General features: G+C 36.4%; 3 protein-coding genes across 6 annotated transcripts in view; 2 read left to right on the top strand and 1 right to left on the bottom strand.

Moving 5' to 3' along the window:
* The window catches only part of LOC147386424 (Tetratricopeptide repeat (TPR)-like superfamily protein), a 43,669-nt gene extending 31,861 nt beyond the window's left edge, over nucleotides 1-11,808 (top strand). For 2 of the 3 annotated variants that reach the window (XM_086423710.1, XM_086423712.1), the window contains 9 exons: nucleotides 3,721-3,797; nucleotides 4,673-4,747; nucleotides 4,891-5,083; nucleotides 6,823-6,942; nucleotides 7,082-7,220; nucleotides 7,753-7,793; nucleotides 8,361-8,630; nucleotides 10,437-11,126; nucleotides 11,540-11,808. In XM_086423710.1, the coding sequence (XP_086279836.1) occupies nucleotides 3,721-3,797; nucleotides 4,673-4,747; nucleotides 4,891-5,083; nucleotides 6,823-6,942; nucleotides 7,082-7,220; nucleotides 7,753-7,793; nucleotides 8,361-8,630; nucleotides 10,437-11,126; nucleotides 11,540-11,596 (1,662 nt within the window). In that variant the 3' untranslated portion in view covers nucleotides 11,597-11,808. Of the gene's footprint in view, nucleotides 1-3,720; nucleotides 3,798-4,672; nucleotides 4,748-4,890; nucleotides 5,084-6,822; nucleotides 6,943-7,081; nucleotides 7,221-7,752; nucleotides 7,794-8,360; nucleotides 8,631-10,436; nucleotides 11,412-11,539 lie in introns of those variants that run through there. The other variant, XM_086423711.1, reaches the window with a different exon arrangement.
* Nucleotides 11,809-14,136: 2,328 nt separating this feature from the next.
* Nucleotides 14,137-17,806, top strand: LOC147386423 (laccase-12-like). The gene is made up of 6 exons (XM_086423713.1): nucleotides 14,137-14,346; nucleotides 14,427-14,578; nucleotides 15,968-16,212; nucleotides 16,422-16,550; nucleotides 16,626-17,579; nucleotides 17,669-17,806. The coding sequence occupies exons 1-6, from the start codon at nucleotides 14,227-14,229 to the stop codon at nucleotides 17,797-17,799; spliced, it is 1,731 nt and encodes a 576-aa protein (XP_086279839.1). The 5' UTR covers nucleotides 14,137-14,226; the 3' UTR covers nucleotides 17,800-17,806.
* The window catches only part of SEF (HIT-type Zinc finger family protein), a 26,786-nt gene continuing 25,233 nt past the window's right edge, over nucleotides 16,513-18,065 (bottom strand). The window contains exon 6 of one of the 2 annotated variants that reach the window (XM_086423715.1): nucleotides 16,513-17,962. In XM_086423715.1, the coding sequence (XP_086279841.1) occupies nucleotides 17,933-17,962 (30 nt within the window). In that variant the 3' untranslated portion in view covers nucleotides 16,513-17,932. The remainder of the gene's footprint in view (nucleotides 17,963-18,065) is intronic. The other variant, XM_086423716.1, reaches the window with a different exon arrangement.

Here is an 18,065-nt window from a genome sequence, read left to right as displayed (position 1 = left end):
ACAGATTATCAGAAAGAGGTGGTAAACCGAACTCTGGGCAATATTTTGCGGAGTTTGTCTAGTAAGAAGCCTAAACAGTGGGACCTTGCTCTTGCCCAAGCCAATTTGCGTACAATAATGTGGTTAATCATTCTACGGGGACACCACCATTTGAAATTGTGTACAATCGACTTCCTACATACACATTGGATTGAGCTCCACTACCAAAATTATCTGGTATGAGCATTATTGCAGATCACATGGTTGAAAAGATGACTTCAATTCATGCTAATGTCAAGAAGCAATTAGAGGAATCAGCTAGCAAGTATAAAGCTACCGCTAACAAACACCGTTGGCTAAAGGTTTTCAAAGAGGGTGATATGATTATGGTTCATCTTTGCAAGGAGAGATTTCTTGTAGGCACGTACAACAAATTAAAGTAAAAGAAAATTAGATCATTCAAGATCCTGCGAAAAATTAACGACAATGCTTATGTCATTGATTTTGTTAATGACATGGCTATCTTGAGGACTTTCAACGTGCAAGATTTTTTTGAGTATTACGCACCAAATTCTCATTGGTTAAAGTTAGTTAACTTGAGGACGAGTTCTTTTCAAGTGGAGGGGACTGATGTAAGACATCTACAATTCTAGTCAGAGTTTTAGTGGGATTTCAATTTCTAGTTCTAGTAGGATTTCAATTTCATAGTTATGTTAGTATTACAATTCTTTATTAGTTTTTAATTTGTTTTAAAATTCGTTTTTATTATTTAGACTCTAATTAGAAGTGGTTAGAAGTATCCAAATTGAGTTGCAATAGGAGTAGAAAGTTGTTATTATGTTATAGATAGGTTTGGAATGTTAATTTTTAATATTTTAATAGGATTCTAAGTTGTTATGATGGAGTTATCTATATAAGGAGCTCCAAACCCGAAAATTGATAAGATTTTAAAAAGGTTTCAGACCTTTTCTCCTTTGGATTCTAGTAATCCTACCGGTTGAAGACGGTGATTTTCTTCCTTGTTCATAATCGTGATTTACTTCACGTTTCTCTACGTCACTGGGTTTGCCCGCCTCCAAGAGGATAGGTAAATGATCTGATATAGGATTTGAAGTTGTTGACTGAATCACATTTTCAAACTTCTCTTCCCAATCACCTCCCACTAAAAATCTGTCAATTTTAGACATCGTAGGTGACTCTTGGTTATTAGATCACGTAAACCACCTACCCACTAGGGGGAAATCCATAAGAGAATATCTATTCACACAACCATTGAAGTCCCTCATTTGTTTTAGATTTCTTCTCCCCCCATTTTTCTCATAACTAAATTTGATAATGTTGAAATCACCCCCTATCGCCCATGGCCTGTCCTAGTAATAAGTAGTGTCGTCTAACTCCTCACAAAATTGATACCTTTCACAACATCTTGTTGGGCCATAAATGCCTGTAAACACCCATTGAAAATCGTCATTAACACAATTGCTCAATATTGAAACGGTAAAAGCCCCAATGATACTATCCCACTCGTGAAGCAGATCCTTCCTCCACATCAAAATGATACCACCTGCTGACCCTAACGAGGGGAGAAATCTCCACTCTAAACACCCCCCCCCCCCCCCCCCCCCCCCAAAAAAAAAAAAAAAAAAGTTAAAGTTCCTGTATAGTTTCCTCCTTGCAGTCCTCTAACTTCGATTCCTTAATGGTAACTAGCATTGGATTATTAGCTCTTAATATGGCTTTGACCGCCGCCCTCTTCTTCTTATCCCCCAACCCTCGCACGTATCAAGATAGAATTCTAAATGTCATTAGAAATTAAATGCGAACCCTACAAACTAACCGACAACCTACTTGGCCACTCTTGGCCCTGAAATCCTCCTAGCTGTTCCATTGGAGCAATCACAATGATCTCATTAGCCTGATTATCCCTGTAACAACAAGTTTCTTGGCAATTTGGATCAATTTGATTTGCAACATTATCAATCACCCCAATCTCTCTACTGTAATGGTTTAACTATTCTTCCAAAGATATTCTTTCCCTACAATCACCTATGGCTACCCCAAGAATGAGGGATGCCTCCTCCTCTGTTTCTGGAACCATCCTGAAAGATTTCACTACTCCCATCGCTTCACTCACCATCCATTCATCTGTTTCCAATTCAGTCTAAATTAGCCAATCTTTCGCTTGTACTGTAGACTGCTTATCTGGCATTCTGTCATCCCGATACCCTCCCTTCTATGCCTCATTGATATTTCCTTAACTCTGTGTGTATACCTATTATCATTTTGAAGCCTATCTTTCACTGTTGGTTTTCTCCTTTTATTTTTAGCATTTGATATACTTGTATTATTAGATGTGCAGCACTGAACATAGTTTTCTCGATTGCACAATTTAATATTATTTTTATGTTGCAAATTTTCATGTTCTCATTATGAGGCCAATTTAAGGATCTTTGACTCATAATTAAGCAGAACAGTGTGGTAAGCCTATGAAGGGCTCAGATTTGTAGGTTGAATGGCTGATATATTACCTGATTATCGTGATTCAACCTGCGCTTACCTATCTAAACAGAGTGGTATCTCTGTGTGTAATTATGCTGTGTGCTGTATTCTGTTTTGTTTTCCTCCTCTTTTTTGGTTTTCGCTGGTGATATTCTGGTTGTGATTGCTCATAGTAGAGTTGCATAAACACCTTCTGTAAGGTGATATTGCATATTTGTGGTTGATTTTTTTTATTCCTCTACACAAGTCCTTGATGTAGGATGTCTCCCTAGAAAAACCTAACTAAGATCTTATTAAATGACAAGTACATACAACATTGATTTTGTCCTCCCTCCCATCTTTTGCCAATGGTTATAAGAATTATCTAAAATTTGGGTCGTTACCGATGCGTTAGTTCTTCCAAAACATCACTTATAAAAAAAAAGGTTCTTTCCAAACATCCATGAATGACCATCACATTCATCATATATGCTTATCACAAATATATCCCGAGTCCCTGATTACAATTGGGGTTGGTGGCATGAACTCTATTTTATTATTCCGTTATATATTCAGCCAATATATTTAGTTGAATCATGTCTCTGCATATCTTTGTTAATGTCACCATCCATGTTACTTTCAATCTTCTTCTCATCATTTTGGAGCCTGACTTGCACCAGAGCACTCCTCAGCAGTGTCATTATTGGTCTTTGTTGTACATGCACAACCTGCTTCAATCGACTTTCCTTCATATTTTTTTAGACTATTCCTGAATTCTGTCGAATGGACTCATTTCTGATTTTGGGTTTCCTAGTGTTACTATTCATCCATTCAAAATTCCTATTTCTGTAATCCTAGAAAGTACTCATTTCTGATTTTGCCTCACCTGTCACCATCCATCCAGCTCAACATCCTTATCTTTGTTATGCTCGCTCTATGGACATGTTTCTTGATTGATTAACATTCAATATCACAATGCATGGCATTTCTTATTCTTGTCTTGTAAAATTTTCCTTCAGTTTGAACAATTCAAATCAATCAAGAGTTCATTTGCTTTATCCACCCACAACTTGTTCTTTGGTTCACATCCAAATTGATCTCTTGTTTCTGTGGATAATAAACCTTACATAATTAATAAATAATGTCCTCGGGAAATGATAATTTTCTTAATAAAATTGTTTACTCTATTTATCCTATATCTATCTTTAATTAGCATTTTCAAGTAACTTTTGAATCTGATTTTGTGTTGCTGGTTGGCTATAGATATTCTGGCGTACTGGGCATCTTGGTTATTTGCTGGAAGCAATTATGGTTCTGGAATTTGGTTTGACTATCCAAAGGTCAGATTTCATATGCCTGGTTTTCATCTTAACTTCGTCTGTGTTTTTGTTTATTGAGCCCCCAATCTCTTATGTATGTAATCTTGGGACTATGTGTAGGCATCTATAAGGCCAAGTCTTCTTGGTTATGGATCAAATTCTTTAATTGCAAAATCATTGGTATATATATTTTTTTGATGGGTGAGCTGGACTTGATCCCACGACCTCAAAGTTGCCTTGCAATGTGTCAAACCAACTGAGCTATGGGTCTAAAGCCCAAACCATTGGTATATTTGTTTTCCCTTTGGTTTTTTCTTTATAAAATAATAACATTTGACCTGGGGTAAAGCTTCATCCATGTATTGATATAAGGATATTGTTATCTTGAAAATTGGAGCATCCTACACAGGTATGGCATCCATTTTGAAGTGTGCAGGTGACATAAGTTATCATCTATAGTCACTCGTGTTGCTCCCTGGGGACATTTATTTTAGTTTCAAAAATGGTTCACATGTGTTCACTGTGGTATTAGTTTTTTGGAAGATGTTATAGAAGCATATTATACAAGGAGTTTCCCTTTCATTTTCCCCTGAAGTATGAGTCTTGAATAGTTGTATTGCATCTTTTTGCTGGCTCACTTCTTTGGATTCGTTGTGAACCAATCCTGATCTTTCTAGTTATTTTCACAGTTCCTTGTAAATGCAATTTTTGGTGGTTTACAATGAGTTGTTCTTTTATAAATATTTTGACCCATTTGGTTATATTTTGACAATCTCTGAACCTATGTGTTGTTCATTTGGGAATGGATGTATTTTAAACTATGACATCTGGCGTCTTAATTTTTTAGGAGGTTATTTGCTGTTGAAGATAACCCATGTGCATTTCATGTTTATCAGATACGTCTGGCAGTACAAGGTTTCATTGCTGCATTTATATTCTCTTATAAATGCCCTCCCATTGGCATATGAATGGTAACGTATCAACTGCTGTCAAATTATTATTGCTAGCTGATTCAAAGAGTCATTTTAACATACCTTCACTAGGAGCAGATTGTAGGTTCTTATAACAGTTTTTGGCTTTTAACCTTCTTGACAAAAGACCTCTTCTACTATAGGTATAAAACACTGGAGATAAAGAATATACTCTTGGAAACAGTCTCACACAACATTTTACCCCAGATGTTGGTATCACCCCTTTGGGTTGATTTAAATGATCTTCTAAAGGATTATCTGAAGTTTATGGATGACCACTTTAAAGAATCTGCAGATCTTACCTTTCTTGCATGCCGCCATCGTAACTATTCAAAGGTAAGCAACCTATTCTTCAGGATACCTTCGTGTTTTCTTCTTTTATATATAAAGTATCCTTTTAATGGACTGCCATTTTACATGGTTCACGGATGCATTAAAGTTCTATTTTGTTATTTGTGTTTGTCATCCTTTTGCAAGGGCCATGTCAGTTTTCTCCATATTCGGTCAACTTTCTCTAGTTTTTTTGTCTATCTATTCTCCATCTTTGTCTACATCCTAAAATTGTCTTGAATATGCTCTTCTGTATTCAATTTGTTGTCTGTATTGTATTGAATGGACAATTAAGATTCTAAATGGCAGATGGAACTCCCCTTGGTATGTTCAGCACTTGGTTGTGTCAATCAAGAGCTTATGAGCCGGTTTCAATGATGTTAGTTTCTTGCATGTTTTTAGAGAAGCCAACAAGGTGGCTGATTACCTTGCTTCTTTTCTTTTTTCTTTGGGTTGTTCGGAGATTGTTTGTGGATCTTCGCCTTCCCTCGTTTCTCTTCTTTCCCAGGATAAAAGGGACTGTCCTTTCCTGAGGTTGTAGCTGGTTTGGGTCTGCCTTAAGCCTGTTGACCTTTCAAAAAAAAAAAAAAATGGACAATTAAGCTGCTGGCATGGCACTCTGTTTATATAATGATCTCCTGACAAGTATTACTTGTCTAGTTAATGTTTTCATTCTTTTCATTGTGCACATAAGAGAAGTAAACATTTACTCTCTGGTAGATCCAAGTAGTGTTTCTCTTCTGAAAAATAATACCAATGCATATATCTTCCAAATGATAGATTGAGGAATCTTCCCATGTCTTTGTGTATGAATTGAAAATTTTTCTTTTCTCCAATTGGTTGATTTTTTTGCTTCACGAGGTTGCTGCAGTTATAGCCTAGAGAAATAATGGACAAGATACTTATCAAAAAATAAAATAATGGACAAGATAATTTTCAGATGTAAATTATGGATGTTGAGTATTCTGTTTACAGAATCCATTGGAAAGAGCTGTATTTGTTTCATTCACAGAACCATCAATTGGAGTAGGCCCTTGGAAACATTGGAGGTAATATGGTTTGTGGGGTTTTTTGCCCCCCATCAAAGTCAGGACAAGGTTAGAATTAAGGGCCAAATAGCTTTATGCTTCCCATTTATTTCCTCGATATGCGTGTCAAGTTCCTTGGATTTTTGAATTTCTATCCTTCAAAGCTGACGGGCAGCACTCACAATGCACTGATTCTCATTCTATTTGAGTTGATTCCTTCACGTAATGGAAATAATGTAATATGAAAATTGTTTATATTCGTGATTTATAATGTCCTCAATTTTGTGGATTCAGGAAGATTTATGGTTTGGCACTAGCAATGATGTAATTAGCCCACTGGTTGATATATAGTACATGGTATTTATACTGAACATTGCATATAGATAAGTAGTTGTGGGATGCTCTCAATTAACATCATATCACTGTGAAAATACTAATATTATTAGTAAATTCTAGAAGGAATTAAAGGATAAATGGTTAAGAAAAGAAAATTCATTTACGCTTGATTTCTGTAAAGTGAGTCAAATATAGAGAATTGCTTGATCTTTTTTTATTTTCTTCTTTATTATTTTTTATTTATTTTTATTGATCTTGTACACTTGTGCCATTCTTTGATTAATGCCCTGATAGAAGGCTCCTGGTTCTCTCTTGTAGCTACCTTGATTTGTGTGCCATGTTAAGGAGCCATAATTATTCTTCGTAATTTGTTTTCTTCAGGTAATTGAGTTCGTTCAGTTCAAAGAAAGATTACAACACTCTCATCAGTATTTGATGGCCAGGCTTGAAGCTTCCATTTTACAATTAAAGCAAAAGGCAGAAAGCATTGAAGAAGAAGAGGTCACATACTTTTCGCAACTCTCAACTCAACTTCTTATTTTGTTATATTACCATGTTAACATATAATTTTTTTAATGGTACTACATTTACATATTTGATACTGGACGCATGTTAAAAAGGTTTGTCCCTATTTTTGCAGTGCATTCTTGAAAGCTTAAACTTTGGTATTCAAGTGCTTGAGTTTTCAAGTGAGGAAAGATGCAAACTCTTGACCTTCAATGAAGATGTGTTGTCACGACCTTGGTGGACACCAACTCCTGATAAAAATTATCTTTTAGGTTGGTATATTCACCCTGTTTTGCATCCATTAACTTATCTGTTTGACCTTCCATAATGTTATGCTGTTTCATCATCTGTTTTTAGTTACCGTCACGAGTCTTGTTCCTATTGAGTTATTTAATGACAGAATCAACTTTTCAGTCAAATCTTCCTCATAGGAAATCCTTGGAAAAATAAAAGAATGCTAGGAAATTATATTAAAACATAAAAATTGAAATATATAATTCATAACTGTAGTAGCAAAATCTTGTGGTGCTTTGCAAAGCAACAAAGTTAGAAAGATGACATTTTTTTCAGGCTGTCTTAATAATTATAAAAAATTTGGTTATTTATTTATTTTTGGCTCTTTTATTAGAAAATCTTAAAAAATATCACCTTTTTTATGGTTATGAAAATGTTGGAGATATTTATGACGGCATTACCACTAATCAGGAGTTTGTAGCGCTGCTTTTTCTTATTTGAGAGGTACACCCTATTTCATCTCTGTACGAGTTGTTTGGTCTATATTGACTGCTTATTTTATGTGATCAGGACCATTTGAGGAAGGTGCATTTTTCCAAAGAGACAATATGGTATGGCATTATTAAGCATCATCTTAATTTCATGTTATTAGTATGTTGTATACATGCTTTGTTCCATCCTATAGGTTTCAAAAATATTAATTTTTTTCGTATAAGGAAATGTAGTCTTGTTGGTTGTTTACGCAAGTAGCCATTAAGGATGTTAGACACATTGGTTTCCACATCACCATGCCCATATGCCTCAAAACGATAAACTCGTGTATCATCTATTGTACCTGTTGTTTTGTTGTATTATGTGTCGATTTGTGTGCGTGCGGGTGTGCGGGAGTGTGGGTGTGCAAGTGCGCGCGCGTTCCATTAAGATGTTTTTACTCTTAGTCAGTTGTATGATCTCAAAATTGCTCTGACTATTACACAATACTTGCCACATTTTTCATTCGTAGATAAATTGTATGCCATGCATGTTTTTCATTTGTGAGCATGTTTTTTAACCAAACAAAATTGAAAAAAAAAAAAAAAGAGACTATTGCTTATGTTCAGTGGTGTTGTATTGGGTTGACTTGTATATTTGTTTCCTCTGTGCGAAGTTAATATAATGTTTCCATCTCCTTTATTTAGTGGCAGCAACGACTAGTCAAGGAAAGGGAAGAAAATGTTCAGAGATTCATTGAGAGAAGGTCCCTTCTTCCCCGGCTTATCTATCTGTCTATCCAGAGTGCTTCGTCAACACTAAAGGAAAATGTAGAAGCCAATGGCGCTATATCTGATGGAAAGAACTCCTTGGAGCTGAAGTCTCTGCTTGAGCGATATTCAAGAAGCCTGGGTCTTTCATTCAATGATGCAGTAGAAGAGATTGTTGGAATCTCCAATGGCGAAAAAAATTGCAAGGTATGTTTTTGCAGACATTTACACATTGGAAGTTCATAATCAATTTACGCACCCATCTGTAGTTCTGTTGGCAACATCCTCTTAAATATCCATCTTCCCGTCCTTTTATGGATTATACCACCTAGTGTGAAAAAATGGTCGATTTGGGATATTTCTTGGCCATCCATCTTAAGTAGTATATCATCCTTAAGTTTATATTTACTAGGGGGAATGCACTGTTTTCCAGATAAAAGTCAGAGTTTATTAAGAAGGTAAATGTGTCTGTAGCAGTGTAGCATCAACCATATATATATATATATATATATATATTTGGTAAGTATAATTTAGTGATAGAAGAAGAGAATATACCACAGGCAGTCGAGGTGACTGACTTGAAAAGAAAACCAAAAGGCTAACAAAGAGCACAAGGACTCCCACCTAAAAACAAACTCCTCAAAGAGAACACCTTTGAACTCTATGCAAATTTTTGCCCAAAAAAATAACAGCCCTAAGATATTAAATAAGACCTCCCGAGAAGAGGACTCCACTCCTTGGAACATCCTCCTACTCTCTCCAACCAAATCCCCCAGCTCAAACCAACTTGCTAGTCGGAAGTTCTGACATATTTAAAAATAACACAACAAAACCACTTTTAAGAGAAAGAGGAAAGCTCGATAAGGTGTTTTTCATTGAGACTCCACAGTGTCTTTGGCATATTTCTATTCGGGCTTACCCTAAAAGAATAGGGATTAGTGGGGAGAGGCCTGAGTAGATATTGGCTGGTCACTATAAAGTAGTTTGAATAGTACTATAGATTTAGGCAATTCTAGTGATTGTTAGAAAAGTGCCTCCATACATTACTAAACCACCCTAAATAATGGTATTATCATGTGTAAATTTTACATTGGACAATTTTGGGAAAAAATAGCCACCTGATAAACGTCTCAAATGGTATGTTTTCGTTATATAGAGTAGAGATAATAATATATTTTTACAACATTAGCAATAATGATAATATTACTTGTTGATATATCTGTTATGTCACAAGACCTCTATACTTAAACATTATGATCATACATTATTTCTGACAAGTAATGAATAAGATAATGAGAACAGATATTGATGATGAATACAATAGTGTGAAAGAATAGTAAAGCGAAAGCTAAAGGTGATTTAGTGAACAATTGACAACTGTTCCAGGGCATTGGATCTGTATCTTCTTTACTAATCAATTATAATATCTGCTGTTACATACACCTCAATTTCATTCAAGGTTGATGCCATAATTATTTATCTGGTATAAATAAGATATGCAATATTAGACTAAATTATCTATAGTGCAGTACTTTGATTAAATTATTTATTTATTGTTATTATTATTATTATTATTATTATTTTGGAGGGGGGGGGGGGGTCATTCACCAGACTGTTTTGCCTAGGTCCATTGGCCTATGCGTTGCATGCATTTATATGGTATATTTTCTATAGACAAGTAAACCTCTTATAACATGGAAGTATAAATCTTCATTTTTAATCTATTTCTCTCCATTCATGTTTCAAAGCCCTAGCTATCGAGTTTTGAAGTCCTAGCTGATGTGACCTACTTTTAAGAGGAACTCTGTAGAAACATTACCTCCTCTCTTCTATTTATAGGATAGGGGTTGCCTCTGTAATAATCATCCCTTCTTTCTTTCTTTTCTGTCCTCAGTTTCTCCTCTTCCCCCCCTTAAGGAAGGCTTGGTTTCAAACTAATAATCTTAAGGACCATTTTATGGAAATCTTTCGTCTAAAACTGCATCCACTTATGTAATTTTGCAATCCAAACAGGTTTCTAGTATGGACATTATCGACTGGATGAACTTTGCTGTGTTTTTTAATGCATGGAAGTTAGGTTCGCATGAACTTGGTTCACCAGATGGAGATGGGCCCATGACGAGTTCATGGTGCATGGTGGACAACTTGATTGAGAAATATATCCTAGAGAAGCTCAGATCCATGAAACCTCTAATAACTTCTTTTGGAGCTGATCTACCAGTTTTGGTACAGATGGTCACTGAACCCTTGGCATGGCACAGTCTCATAATCCAGTCTTGCATTCGATCCTCACATCCATCTGGGAAAAAGAAGAAAAAAAGTGGGCCCGCAGATCACTTCACCTTTCCACTCTCTCGGGTCATTCAGGTTTCGATCCAATCCTTATGTGGTGTGATGGAAGATATCACAAAATGGTTAAGGGAACAAATCAACAATTCAGAGGATGAAAGTTTGGATGCTTTTCTCATCCATTTCAAGAGTAAAGGATCCAATGAAGTTCCTGGGCAGGTTATTCAGATTCTAGAGACCTTGGCCTCCTCTCCAAAAGAGCTCGAACTTGGAGATCATATTTCCCAAGCATTACATTCATGTAGTTCGGACAACGTCTTAAGGAAGATAGTAATTGGGCAGAGAAAGACAATCTCTGAATTTCTCCTTATATGCGAGTCAAAGCTGAATTCGTTGCAGACATTGAAACAACAGGTATAGCTGGTGTGAATCTCATGTATTTGAATCGCCTAGTTCGTGTTTCATTTTAAATTGTGGTCTGGTAGCACAATTTTCCTACCTGTTGAGTGGCAGGAACGGCATTGTAGTCTTGCTGGCAGGTTTGACTGCTTTTTATTTTTTATTTTTGGTTCTCTGGTTCTCTGGGGGGTTTGGAATTTTATTTTAATTGCAAAGAAAGTGTACACTAAATAACATCGAAAACAAGAATCCAAATCTGGGAAGCACAAAAGGGAATTGTTATGTTTTAAGTTTTGATCATTTATTGCTGATTTGTTAGTATTTTACTGTATCAATTTTCTTGGATCATCAGTAGATGCAATTCTGATTAGAAAAAAAGAAGTCTCATTTTTCTTGTCTGTCTGTCTTCTTCTCATCTGTAATATCAGGTGAGGTCTACACACGGAAGGAAAATTGTTGAAGTGCAAGCATTCAATATAGTTTAGGCCAGTGCAAATTTAAGCCTTGGTAACCAAACATCCATTATGATGACTTGGTGGAAAAGAGGTAAAAATCAAGACTAATTATTATGCTAAACACAGCTTCTAGGGAAGTAGAAATTTGTTGGTGACCAACCCAGAGACTTGCTGGCGTGTCTTGTATTATGATGAGTGTTTGTTAACAGCCACTTTTCATGAATGTGAGAAATCTTCATGAATTGGGATATAAACTTGGTGTGAAGAGAACCCAGAAAAGATATCAACTTCCTTAACCAAGCTATTGAAATTAGCTCATCTGCATCTACTTTTGATTTATACCTTTTTTTAGTAATAATCTAACCTAACCTAATTTGGGTTTCTTAATCCTTAGTCCATCCATATAATCCCTGTCCAACATTTTTATAATAAAAGCTTTCAAATTTGCCCTTATGGTCCCTTGTGTTCTAAGGAAAACATCTCGATTCCGTACTCCAGTTATTTTCAAATTTACACGTGCTAAGCTAACTAACATGTATGGAATAAAAAAAATGACCGCCATTTGATCATTAAAATTCCCTGGCCCTAACATAGAAATGCTAGGTGACGAGATGTTTGGTCGGAACTGCACATAAAAATAAAATACTTTCCTGACTTTGAAAAAAAAAAAAAAAAAAAAATCCTCAAAAGTTATTTTTCACCACTTAATTTGAATTTTAAATTTGGGAGTTAAGTGGAAGTTTCCGTAACTGTTGATTTTCAAAATCTTGGATCAAGTCCAAAAGAAAATCTTGCTAAAGCCTTACAATAAGTCTCATCCACAGTCAAAACAAACATCGAGATTTGTGACAAATTTAGTAAGGCTAGTCCTAATCAAAATATATTTGAGTGGTTCTTAACGGGCCCTGTCCATGGGGCAAAGCACTTGGTTTCAAGCCAATGATAAAAGTATGATCAAGCCATCTATGAAAAAAGTCTTCAGCCCATTAGCTTCGGTCAGTTAATGGATTGGGCTGGATTTAGTCAGTGTCGATATAAAATCAATTTGGTAAGTATTAGATTAGATCTTCAGACTTGATGTTTACATATCGGCTTGGGACGAGATTGGATCAAATTTGATTTGATACACAAAATATAAATAAATTTCATATATTTAAACCAAATTTTTAAAAACTAATTTACATAATTTCTCACGTTTTACATATTGGGATATGATTTATTTAGAACTCATCTGATATATTAACAAATCAGATCCTCATCAGAACCCAAATCTTTCGATATAGAGCTTTCAATCCGCAAATCTTTGATATAGATCCATCCGATTGATAGCCCTAGTTGTAGCACATCAATAGATAGGGAGTCTTAACCTGAAGATTCAAGCCCATTGCCAAAGAACATTGCAGAGAAAACCCACTAGCAACTCATGATACCATGTGAAGAACTCATTCCGATGAATAAAGAATTATTTCAAAGATTTAGATGTAATTGACATTCAGCTTAGATTTGATAAAAAGATAAGAGTCCCTAGAGATTTGTACTAATTTCTTACGGTGCAATATAGCTTTTTCTAGTGATGAGTATATTTTCATCTTAACCATTCATTTGATGACAAGCTAGTGATTTTCTTACATTTGCAGATGTATGGGTATAATTGAGCATTTTTGTTGGAAAATCATTTCTTCAAAGAAAATAATTTACTTATCTTGGTTCAAAAAAATATTCTCAACTTAAAATTCCTAACAAAATTGTTTTCTCATTAGTGCACGAAAATCCTTCACTTAAGCTTAAGAGAAATTTCCCAAAACGTGGTCAACTTTTGACAAAATTTCCATTCATGCCAATAGTTCATTTTAATTCTCAAAACATGAAGACCGAGATCGCAGGTTTTCCAAAGTGATGATCTTGTTAGTTTAAAGTGACAATGTCATTGTGGTAATAAAAATGACAATCTCACAGGTTTACAACAATCTCGCTACGTTAAACCAATGAGATCATTACTTTGAAAAGCCTGGGATCTAGGTTTTAATGTTTTAGGAATTAAAATGAACAGTGAGTCAGAATTGCAATTTCTTCATATTCACTCATGAAATGGTAATTTACCCTAAACTAAAACCAAATCTGTGTTTTTTATTATTTTTTTCACATTTTCCTATCTGCAATCAAACAACATCCACAAATATTCTCTAAGGAAATTTATTTTTTTAAGAAATTTGATTTTCTTAAAATAATATTTTCTTTCTACAATCAACACCCTTGGATGAAAGGGAATGACCTTAGCTATTGTAAATAGCTCGGCATAAGATTAGAAAATAGAAAGTAATCATTTCATACACTTTTATATAAAATTTAGTCTCATCTCTTAAATTAAGAATGATATTTTGCACAAGTTAAATCCTTTTTGCAAGATTGTGAAGCAAGCCTTCATTAGATTCTTGGACGTAATAGGCTAGTGGGTGAACCAACTAACTTCTAAGGCTGAGCCAAGTTGCCTTTGACCATCCTTTAATTCAAAACCTACTTGCCTACCTCCAAAAAAAACTCTCACCCATTGTGCTTACATATTATCAATCAAACACAAAAAAACACAAACACACATAAGATCAAGAGCCTTCTTGCATTACCACCTTAAGCTTCCTTCAACAAAAGGCTCAGTAGTAGAGATGGAGGTTTACAGTAACATTGTCAAGTCATGGTTCTCTTACCTTCATCTAGGCCTTCTGCTTCTATTTGCTTCTTCGGCATCTTTCGTTGATGCAGAAACTCATCATCATGACTTCATTGTACTTCTTCTTCTTTTTCTTGGTATAGAACTATAGATAATGGTTTTGGTGGCTGACGAATACCAATTGGATTGAAACAGGTTCAAGCAACACCAGTGGAGAGGCTGTGCAAGATGCACGACATAATTACGGTGAACGGACAATTTCCAGGGCCGACCTTGGAAGCAAGAAATGGTGATACTTTAGTCATCAACGTCGTAAACAAAGCCCAATACAATGTCACCCTCCACTGGTAATTGCATAAATAAAAACACATAATTACATACGTAGAAGCATGCATGCATATATGTATGAATATATGGATAATCCATGAGCTTATAGAGTTACACTCTCACTCATGGACATGCAATTCACTAAGCTAATAATAGATTGAGTCGTGCTGGAGTGACCTCAAGACTAACCTCAATTCACACTTTGCTGAGATAGAGGTGCACGCAGAACCATATATAGTTGCTTTTCACTCGTATCTGGATGAAAAGCATCTATAGTTCTATACACACCTCCACGTCAGCAAAATGTGAATTGTTGTCAATCTTAACATTATTCTAATAGATTAGGTGCATTGTAATAGACTAATGTTGAGGTGACCTCAAGATTGTGCCTCGTATCACAAATCCTGAAGTGAAAGTGTGTAGGAACCATAAATACTTTTTCATTGAGATACAGGTCACAAAAGCATCTATGGTTCCTACACACTTTCATGTTAGGATGTGCCATATGAGGTACATTCTTAAGGTCACTCTAACATGACTCATTGTAATAATGTGTATAAGGTGCACTCCATCGTAGCTATGGTATACCTTATGACTTTATTTGATTTTTTTTTTAACTTGCAAGCCTGTTTTAATGAGATCAATAATTCAATGATAGTGGGAATTGAACCAAGGTCTATGGTATAACCTCCCATAGACATTACCAATGAAGTTAATTAGCACTTGAAAATAATCTCTCAAAGAGAGAATGATGGACCCCTTATATGATGAAATGCACATAACAATAATAGTATCTCGGGTGCACCCTCACTTGGTGCGTGTGATGTGCGGGCATTTCCCGGGACTAGTCTTTGGACAAGACCATGGTCTATGGACTGGGCAAAGCCCAGATATGGCCCGGTTCGCTCTCTACAGGAATACCCGGTTATAATCATTAAAAAAATAGTATCTCATGCATGCATACTATTTCAATGAACCAAATTTATCTCTATCACCCCTAACTTAATTTGTTATCTTCTTTCAATTGCATGGTGTTTCGAAGAAGCATGCAATTAATTACATAGAATATCAACCCTTGATCTCATGAAGTGAGTTGTTGCTTGTTGGTGATAAACGCATCTGATCTAAAGTCTACCATTGTCGCATCCCTCTCATTTTTTTAATCTGGAAATGGGTATCATGTCCTGCACTATCACTTATAACAAAAAAAAAAATCTCATTTGAGTGATCCTAGATAAAACAAAAGAGAAGATGGTAATGCGATGTGAGGATTAATTAGGAAAGTACTTAGAGATAGAAATGAAGGTAAGTTTTTATTGAAAGAAAATGAGAAATTAAGCAGATTATAAATGCTAGATAAGAGTGGTTTCTTTCTTTCTTGTTCAGTCATTGTTCTTCTTCTTCTTCAGGCATGGAATTCGGCAAATGCGGACAGCATGGGCTGATGGGCCAGAGTTTGTAACCCAATGCCCGATCCGACCAGGAGGGAGTTACATATACCGATTCACAATCGAAGGACAAGAAGGAACATTGTGGTGGCATGGTCATAGCTCTTGGCTTAGAGCCAGCGTTTATGGTGCTCTAATTATCTACCCCAAAAAAGGTTCTTCTTACCCCTTCACCAAACCCAAGCGAGAAACAACCCTTCTTCTAGGTAACAAGCTCCTATCCGTGTAGCGAGTCTAGTTTGAGTTAACTCAGAACTTTGTTGTGTAACTTCTTCAATACATACTATTGGTAGTTTTTTAAGATTTGGAGGAATATTAATATCTATATATATATCCATCAAAATCAAATAACTAATGGGTTGAGTCGACTCGGTGGTGAGTTATTTTATTCATATCTTCTGATGCTGATGAGCAGGAGAATGGTGGGACACGAATCCCATTGATGTTGTGAACCAAGCAACAAGAACGGGAGCGGCTCCAGCCGTTTCAATTGCCTACACCATGAATGGTCAACCTGGAGATCTCTATAACTGCTCTAGTGAAGGTTAGTAACTAACTTCAACTGTCAACAAAAAGGGGGAAAAAAATTACAAAAAGATAACAAAATCATGTCCTGCAGACACGCTGATAGTTCCGGTTGGTTTTGGCGAGACTAACCTACTCCGAGTTGTTAACTCGGCCATGAACCAACCACTCTTCTTCACTGTTTCCAACCACATGTTGACTGTTGTCGCGGCCGATGCCTCCTACATGAAGCCATTCACCACATCTGTCATCATGCTAGGCCCGGGCCAGACCACCGATGTTCTCATAACAGCTAATCAAGCCCCGGCACGCTACTACATTGCAGCACGGGCATATGCTAGTGGCCAGGGTGTATCCTTTGACAACACCACCACCACCGCAATTCTCGAGTACAAGTCTGTATCCTGCTCGAAAAAACATGGGAAGTCTTCCACATCACCCATCTTCCCACGGCTCCCGGCCTTCAATGATACTGCCACCGTCACCGCCTTCACTACTAGCCTCAAAAGCCCCTCCAAGGTCTCTATCCCGACGGACATTGATGAAAACCTCTTCTTCACAGTTGGCCTTGGTCTCAACCCATGCCCATTTGGACTTAGGTGCCAAGGCCCGAATGGAACTCGTTTCACTGCGAGCATGAATAACGTCTCGTTTGTCCTTCCATCCAACTTTTCGATACTACAAGCTCACAAACAAGGCATTCCTGGAGTTTTCACCACTGACTTCCCTGCATTTCCCCCATTGCAATTTGACTACACGGGTAACGTAAGCCAGGCACTATGGACACCAGCTTCAGGGACTAGATTGTACAAGTTAAAATATGGTTCAAGGGTGCAGATTGTGTTACAGGACACCAGTATCGTCACTACTGAGAACCACCCGATTCATCTCCACGGTCACGATTTCTACATCATTGCCGAGGGGTTTGGGAACTTCAATGCAAAAGCTGATACATCCAAGTTCAACCTCATTGACCCACCTATGCGGAATACAGTTGGAGTACCTGTTGGAGGATGGGCGGTTATTCGATTCGTTGCTGATAACCCAGGTAAAATACAGAAACTAAAATACAAATGTTTTGGGGTTCTTTCATGTTTGACAAACTAATCAGTATATTTCATTCTTTGTCAAAATCAGGGGTTTGGCTGATGCATTGTCACATAGATGCTCATATCACTTGGGGTTTAGCTATGGCTTTCCTGGTTGAGAATGGAATTGGAGAATTGCAGTCTTTAGAGCCTCCTCCAGCTGATCTGCCTCAGTGTTAAGCATCATCGATTAAGTTTAAACCTCCAAGAGGAGGGTAGGCTCTTTTCCGTGCAATAAATTAGCGTCACAATGAACTTTATTTCGGTAACCCAGATTTGGGGGCCTTGTTCTGGTTCTGTTTTTTCTTACATTTCAGTACTTCAGTGAGGGACCGAGAAACATCTGATTAAGATGAGGACCCAGCATGTCTCATTAGTTTTTTCAGATTCATTTCAAGAATCAAGATACGATTATTCTAATTTACTTTGAACGATAATATAGATCG

This window comes from Akebia trifoliata, chromosome 14 (genome assembly GCF_017979445.1).
Source record: "Akebia trifoliata isolate Shusen 1 chromosome 14, ASM1797944v1, whole genome shotgun sequence".
Taxonomy (NCBI): domain Eukaryota; kingdom Viridiplantae; phylum Streptophyta; class Magnoliopsida; order Ranunculales; family Lardizabalaceae; genus Akebia; species Akebia trifoliata.
This window is presented reverse-complemented; position numbering and strand designations above follow the sequence as displayed.